The 8579-nt window shown below is 31.8% G+C and overlaps 1 protein-coding gene across 1 annotated transcript; it reads right to left on the bottom strand.

Annotated features, from left to right (window-relative positions):
• Positions 1-3276: 3276 nt before the first annotated feature.
• Positions 3277-6960, bottom strand: LOC106421591 (type IV inositol polyphosphate 5-phosphatase 9). Its single transcript, XM_013862422.3, has 8 exons — positions 6375-6960; positions 6047-6237; positions 5626-5733; positions 5241-5532; positions 4534-4721; positions 4036-4144; positions 3761-3912; positions 3277-3685 (listed from the first exon to the last, which is right to left on the bottom strand). Exons 1-8 carry the CDS (start codon positions 6393-6395, stop codon positions 3457-3459), a joined length of 1290 nt encoding a protein of 429 aa, XP_013717876.1. The 5' UTR covers positions 6396-6960; the 3' UTR covers positions 3277-3456.
• Positions 6961-8579: the final 1619 nt, after the last annotated feature.

Genomic DNA, 8579 nt, shown 5'->3' with positions numbered 1-8579 from the left:
GTCCAAAAGATAATACAAAGATAGCTTAGTAAAGCTGTTGCCAGACACATTTACTGACCTAGATAAATAGTGATCAAGTCACATATACCAGATGTAAATGCTCCAATAAGAATTGATGTTCTATAAGAACAATATCAAACTGCTAGTACATGTTGGTTCCAAAGATAAAAATCCTCGTAAATGAAAAGGAGCATATATTGACAATGGTCAAAACGAGGAAATATAGTTTTTGAATGATCTCCGGAAGAGATTTTAAACATGACTGAAAGAAATTCAGGTACTTATGACAATGAAGAGATCTCGATATGTTATGTCATGTATGAAACAAAATGGAACCAATAAGCAAAAGATATGTTTGCATGCAAAGTGACAGTTGATATGATTAATAAGAAATATGATCATAAAAGAAAGTATATTGAAAAGTGTACACAAAGAGATAATTGGCGAAATCAGGAAAAAAACAATAGACAAAGATAAAAACTCTTGTGAAGTAGAGGTATTTGGACCAGTAGTCCATACACTAGAAGGTATAAAGCAAGTGGGATAGAAATGAATCGTTGCACCAAAGAAAGATCAATATGGAATGAATTTTGAAGAGATATAGTCTCATGTGGTAGATGCAACTACTTTCATGTTCCTTATTAGTCTGGCAATAAAGGAAGAACTTGAATTATACAACCTACTGGAAAGTAATAATCCCTAAGAGATTGAATCCCTAAAAGATAGAATCTTTGAAGGATTGGTGATATCAAAATCATGTTCCCGGGAACTCTAACTATTCGATCGAAATATGTTTTATGGTATATATGAAATATTTGAAGTTAATCTATACATCTTTATATTTATCAAGAGATTATAGATCAATAGAGTCACTGATTTGAATATAATCAAAAACTCATGAAGAGTTATAGAAAAGTTGTATTTTGGAAGAAAACTCTTAACAATATCATATTGTCTTTATATATTCTAAACTGGAGATCTAAAATGAGATGTTATCATAAAGATCCTTGAAGGATTTTATTAAAGATTACTAATTTTATTGAGCAAATTACTAATCTTATTGACCAATATATGTTTGGTCTTGAAGTACCATATTTAAAGTGTTATTGAGCAAATTACTAATATTTTTCATAATTAAAAGATATAATTTCATATGACAAGAAAGGAAGTCATAATAGTAACTTTCATAGTTACGAATGAGTTACTCGTATGTACAAGACGAATGTCAAGACGATTGTATGTAAGAAATTTGGTTTGAAATCCAAATAGACTAAGAAAATATTGTCTATATCAAATAAGAATTGTGGACCAGAAGTCTATAAACCTTAAATACTCTAATGGAAAGAGTATTATGATATTCTCAATTTCAAAAGTACATTTATCTGATTGGAATGCATACCCTGAAGATATTGCTTTCCGGGGAAGAAATGTGAAATATATGTGGTTGTACTCTTTTCCCTTATCATGGTTTTTTATCCCACTGTATTTTTCCATGACAAAGTTTTAATGAGGCAACAAAAAGCACACATATGATAGACACTCAAGGGAAATATTAGAATTCCAGTAATAGAATTCTATCAACGTTTTAAAGTTTTTGAGATCAAGAGAATCGATGAAAATTATCAAAATCATAGCAAAACTCATGTACTGCAGAAGAATGGTGATATTCGTTTCATACATGTTCGTTCAAGTGATAACTTAGCTGATTATGTCACTTCGAAGATCTCGACGTATGTACACATGAAGGGAAGTTATTACGCGTTGCACTCTTTTTCCTTTAACTATAGTTTTTTCCATTGGATTTTCGTGGTAAGGTTTTTAACGAGGCAACATCTACGGTGTTTTGAAAGCACTTCGGTATAATGAACATCAAGGGAAAGTGTTATGAATATTATGTGATGTCCATATGAAAAGTCTTAGATTTACTTGATTGTCAAGTCTACTTGTTTTCCAAGTTATACTTTGTCTCCATGGTATTGTAATCCTATATAAATGACTTATTATTCATGGAATAATACAAACCAATTTCTCTTTCTCTTTTCTCTATTTAGATAATATGATCATAAAATAATAGATTAAATAATGCTCGAAAGTCCAATGAAATGATCAGTCGATGTCGCAGTAACATCGTTAATCCATCAATTCTAGGAAAACAAACACTAATCCAGATCTAAGTTATCCAAACCACAATTAATCCCATCAGAATTAGGCCTAAGATGTTGGCCGTGGCCTATTATCAAGTAGCCTGGTCGGGTTTCCTTTTCAATAATCGTTTGAATTAGTGAAGGAAAAACAAATATGTGATGCATAGATTCCGTTTTTGTACTTGTTGGTAATGGAGACGGGGGTTTTATATATATTTCCCATTTTTTGGACAAAGGTTGATTTGTTTATTTATAATGAGATATTTTCGTATTCTCATTTATATATCTATTTTTTGTAGTAAATATTCATAATTTGATATTATCCTTTCTCAACAACTAATGTTGGAATACAAACGACAACAACCCATATGCATTTACTAAAACCACTTGCTATTATAATTAAACCGGACCATATCTCTTTCCTTTTTGATTAAATCTCAAATTAATAAAAAAAAGTTTGTTTTATTGATCTAATATTATTATAAAAGCCCCAATTGTTCTTGCTCCACTACGCATAACGCCAAATAAACCATATGCCGTTGTCCATTCATCCATAGTCGCGCCATTAATCATATATACGCATAAACAAGTATAGTTTTAATACTTTTTTTGTAAGTTGTAACCACATACGTTTATTTGTAGTCGTTAATTATCAAGCTCGGGTTTTGAGTTATTATATTACCTTAGTCATTTATTAATGTTTTTTTTATAACGTCTGCTTTATTAATCAATGAGAGGTTACGTAATCGTTATGGAGATCCAACGTGATAGAGTCTGGAACATAATAATGAAAGTAGAAAGAATTATCAAAAGGAATTTGTTGCTTCGCCATTTTGTCTGCAGCTCTGTTGCTCTCTCTATTGGTCCATGTAAACTCCACTTCATTGAATTTTTGTTTCCACCATAACACATCTCTGATCCAGTTAAGTCTTTTATTAGTGATATTGCATGGAAAGTCATCTTCCAAACACCATTGAGTACAGTAATAAGTTATACAGAATTTAGAGATTAATCTCACACCATGAACATATATATATATTAGTTGTTGAACTCCATAAACATATTTATTAAATAAATGGATAGGAAACACCCCCGCCCCCAAGATACTTATTTAACATACAAATCTTATTAGTTGCGCACCAATATATTGTTACACTAAGTTAGTCTTTCACAATATATATTCTTATCACAAGCAGTATGATCTAAAAAACAAATAAAACGAACACTCTATATGCCTTTTGTTTTCTTAAGAGCCTATAATTGGGTGTACTATATATATGTACAACAACGAGATTTCATCCCAATTCATAAATTAGGTAGAAATCCACGAGTAGTCTTTGGAATCTATCTGATCATATCCATCAATTCTGTCTTCAAATCTCTCTGAGAAAAAGAGATCACGAATTTTGTTGCTATATCGTAACACTTTAACTTCTGTGGTAAAGATTGCTTTGACGGGTCTATGATCAGATATCTTCACTTCTCCTCTAGTATATTCATGTTGCTTCAATCCATTTCCGTACCATATTATTCGATCACACCTATTTGAAAACAATGCATGTAAGAAAAAACCAAAAATACAGTAATTTAACATGTAAATTCAACAAGAGACTCACCATGCAGGAGCTCGTTTCTTCTCGTCTTTTTTGTATGCAATGCATCCATAATATAAATCTGAATTTGGAATATATTTATACGTTGGAGCAAATGTGACATTTCCTTCTTGCCACCCTCTGAAAATTTGGCCATTCATGATCTCCATACTTAGCTTAATTTCAAAACAAATAAATTAACGTGAGATTATAATATTTTAATATACTAATTAATTTGTTTAAGAGAAATATATATATGACGTCAAAAAAAAGAGAAATATATATATATATATAGTTACCTGATCATTTTCGAGTAAAGTCTTCCATTCTTTTCGTTCCACCAATAATCTTGTCTTCTCCTCAGGTAGAGATATTCTATAATTCAAATCTCCCAGAAAAATAACTCGGCTGTTTAATTTGATTCAACAAAAACAAACCAAAATCATATAGTTGATAAATCGTATTAATAATAGATATCACAAGTTGATAGTTTTTAACAACTAGGTAACCAAACTAAACTTTTCCCGGGATATCAAGACTTTTTAAATTGAACACTCAAATTGCTTAAACTATAGTATTATGCAGTAATGGTCTGACCATAACCATTTAATTACTAACAAGTTGGTAATTTCCATTTTACAACGACAACAAGTACAATGCTAGGTATGTTAATTCGAACACATACGTTAAGAAACAATTAAAACATATAGATTAGTCAAGAAGATTGAATTACCTAGTGTTTCAGTATCTTAGTAACTTTATTGTTATGCACTTAATTAATTAAATATAAAACTTACTCGTGGTCAAGTATTTTTTTCGGCAAATCTTCAAGATATGTGCCTCTAGGAAAAGTCGATCTCGATAGAATCTCTATGACATCGGAGTTTCTTTGCCTTCCATCACGGTCGCGACCACCGGAGGCTAGATGGTTGCACACGAAGCAGAAGCTCGTCTCGTGCAACCGGAATCTAACCGATACTGATCCCTAATGATAAAATACAAATGACGCTTTTAAACTAATTTTCTTCTCCAATTTTATACAGAAACATAAAATATAACACCTAAACTAAAAATAAACGGTTTATAGAGTTAAGTAAGTGCTCCTCAATCATTTAGTACTCATTTATACACTTTTAAAAAAAATTGTAAACATGAATTGTAACGTACTTGGATTTTTTTTTACGTCTTTGGATTTCGGTAATTGTAGAGAAAAATCATAAGTTATGGTTAACTGCTTATTTGTATTATTATAGGAATAAACAAATATATAAGTAAAATGAAGTTATGAACACAGACCATAAGGTCCATAACATAATGCATCTTATTTAATTCTATATATAGGTTCAACCACAACCGCCAATTAAAATAACCATACAGCCACAAACATGAAAGCATACGTAACTATTTTCTATTACCAGTCAACACCTAAATCGTTATATATAATATATATAACAGTGAGATTTAGAAAACAAAATAGAACAGTGGAAATTTTTAATATAATTACCTTGTTTCCTAAGCAACCCATAACGCCACACCCAACGCAGGAGACGCTGGGATCACGGATGTACGGCCTGAGATCGCCTCGGACCCAAACGGTGATCAAGATTCCGACCATCTGTTTACTTATGATACACTTAAAATCTTGGGAAACACCATTAATTCCCTTGTTCCTATCATCACTAGTGGCCACGCTCTTGTTCAAGGTCTCTCTTATCAACGAGTTCCATTTCGCAGAGACCTTGTTGTTATCTGATCCCAAAACATTCGAAGCTCTGAGTGGCACAACTTCTTGAAACCTACAGACATGTATATTTAACTCAAAAAAGCTGAAGACAATTAAATCATTAAACTATACACTTTTGATGCTATTGTAGTGTTTGATTAATTACCCAAGAACGTATATATCACACGGGGTTTTATGTGTTTCCAAGAGATCCTCCATGTCAAATCCATCCTCCGGCACGATTCCACCAACGTTCCATGTGCTAACGTGAACCCTAAAACATATAATTAAATTACACGTAAAGAAAACTTTATACGTGCAACTAATATATTCATATAATATGATTTTAATGTTGTAGATTCACGGAGCACGAGGAACCAAGATTCCTCGGTAGCATTAATTCAGAAGCCCTTCAAGATTAAGGGGCTAGTTGTCAATTGTCACCCCAATTTCACTAACTATATACCGGTAAAAATATATTTTTATTAAACAATCGAGTAACAATATATATATATGCATTTGAAAACATAAGTAAGCATATGCTAAGCTCTTAATGGAAAAAGAAGAGAATAAAGATATATATGTACTTGTAGTTGAGATTAGTAGTCTTGTGTTGATTGACGAAGATTGATTTAGAATCGAAAGAAGGTTGTTCGTCGACTAATCCAGGAGCTTCTAGAAGCAGCTCATCAGCATCTGGTGGAAAATCGGCAACGAAGTTGTTGCTTCCAACGCTTTTCCTTAGGATCTTGTTGGCCACAAGTCTTGGCCACATAACCTTACAAATAGATATAGCATCAACATCGTGGTGTTTTGTGTATATCAGTGATCAAGAGGTAATTAATAACGATGAGTAAAATGCATGGGATAATCAATTATTTCAATTTAGGTATTAAAAAGAAACAGATTACTCACTTCTTTATAACTTCCAAGCATTGCAAGAGAAAGTGAGAGAGGAGAGAGATTATTGGAGGAGCAGCGGATTTGGAGAGGAAGTAATAAGGGAGAGGGAGGGAGATAAGGAGAAAGCAAGAGCCATGCAAAGCTGGAGAGAAAGAGGTGAAATTCTGACGTGGACGATGATTATTATACATCTATTAATTGGTCAGTCGATATTATTAAGCCTATATTTAAATACTAAAAGAAATGAAGGTTGATGATTGGTTCGTTATTACTACTGGTTGTTGGACTGCTTGGACATCAAACCACGTTAATTACATTATATACGTCCTTAAATCCCACGCTTATTAATTTTCAACCAATCATTTTGTTTGTCCTCCTCGGAATTGTACTACAAATTTGGCTTTGAAAACGATTTTTTCAATAATTACGAATTAATTTACATGGTTTTGAACAAGACGACACGAGCCAACTTGTTACATTTTTATAACCTATACAAAGAAGAAGAATAAATGAGCTGACACCGTAGTGTGAAAAGATAAAATACTAACTTATAAATTATAATTATAAAATTCTAGTATTTGTCTTTGAAACTGGTAGTTGTATTATATCAAAACTTTCTTAGATCGGTAAAAGCGGAAACCATCTCCGATAGTTTATTCTATTTTTCACCTCAAAATAGAGTAATTTTATAATATAGTTGAATTATACTGCATTGATATTATATTTTAAAGTGAAAAATAGAATGATGAATAAAAAATAAACAAGTTATTATATATTTGGAGTAAGCCTATTTTCTACTCTATTATAGAGTAGAAAATAGAGTCTTATTGAAACATTTGTATTCTAAACTCTATTTTAAAATGGAAAATAGAGTAGAATTAGAGATGTTCTGATCACAATCCCAGTGTACCGCTACATTGATATCTAACTATTTGAACCTTGTGGGTCTATGGCTTGTTTGGCTCTTGGTTTCTTGTTACATGAATAAAAGCTCGACTTGCCTTGCGTTGTGGTTGGCCTCGAGTTCTTGATGTCTGACCGAGTTGTCTCAGCTTTGGAGGTCGCCCGCGAGCTGTTCTTGGTTCAACCTGATCATAAAGAGCAGATCACCGGGGAAGCCAAAATTACCAGGTTCTGTCTCTCGGTTTAACTGAGGTTTTTCTTTTTGCGGCAAGCGGGATGTTCTGACTCTGTCTAGTCCGGTGGTTAGATGTCTTTCTTGTTGTGTCTTTCCTGTGTTAGGTTAATCCGAGTATTGTTTAGTTTTTTGTTTTTGTTTTTTTCCAATTCTTGTTTTCTCTGTAGTTCTGTCAAAAAAAAAGAAAATTGGTAATAATATCTTAACATTTTTACCAAAAAAAAAACTATTTGAACCTTTTTTTTTTTGTCAACACTATTTGAACTATTTAATGTTAATTTCGATATCTACTGGAATTAATTTCTCCATTTAGTCAGCTTCTAGTTTTGACGAGCTAGTTCGACCAACAATGGCAAGTGGTCATGGGAAATATTCGTCGTATTAATTTGGTGGTTTGTTGTAACTTGGACGGTATAACATCAATTTAATTATATTAATTTTGTATGTGGATCCCCTCATAATGTATTATATAGTAGCATATGACGCTGCAACAGTATCCAACCTAACCTAAAATGAACAAGAACCATAATTTATGTAAACCGTATTCCGGCTAACTAGCAAAATGCATTCTTTACTTGCATGTACATTTTATAGTCATTTATTTCCATTATTTTAATATATAATCATTTCTTTCCATAATTGTTTTTTAATGTTTGCTAAAGCGAAAAGCGGAAAGTGGAAGCTGGTTCGACATCATACTAAAAGTTTCATTGTAAGATGATTTTTTAAATCAAATCCTTCTTAAATATAATAAATGTAATTTATCGACCCAAAATACAGAGACATTAAAAATTTATCAAATCCATAATAACAGAACAAAGATTCTTAGATACTTATCAAATCAGGTATATAACACATGTTTGTTTATATAAAATACGATTAAGCGGCAGTGGAGGAAGAGATGTGAGGAGGTTTCAAATTCTCCACAGCGTGGATAAGTTTCATTATAAATGATAACTAGAATTTAATCCGCCCAACCACGCAGATATTTATTTTTATTTATATTTACATAAGATTATTTTATATTATTAGTGATATATATATTTAGCATTAACCATATATGTAAATATGTATACGAC

This window comes from Brassica napus, chromosome A2 (assembly GCF_020379485.1).
Source record: "Brassica napus cultivar Da-Ae chromosome A2, Da-Ae, whole genome shotgun sequence".
Classification (NCBI taxonomy): Eukaryota; Viridiplantae; Streptophyta; class Magnoliopsida; order Brassicales; family Brassicaceae; genus Brassica; species Brassica napus.
This window is presented reverse-complemented; position numbering and strand designations above follow the sequence as displayed.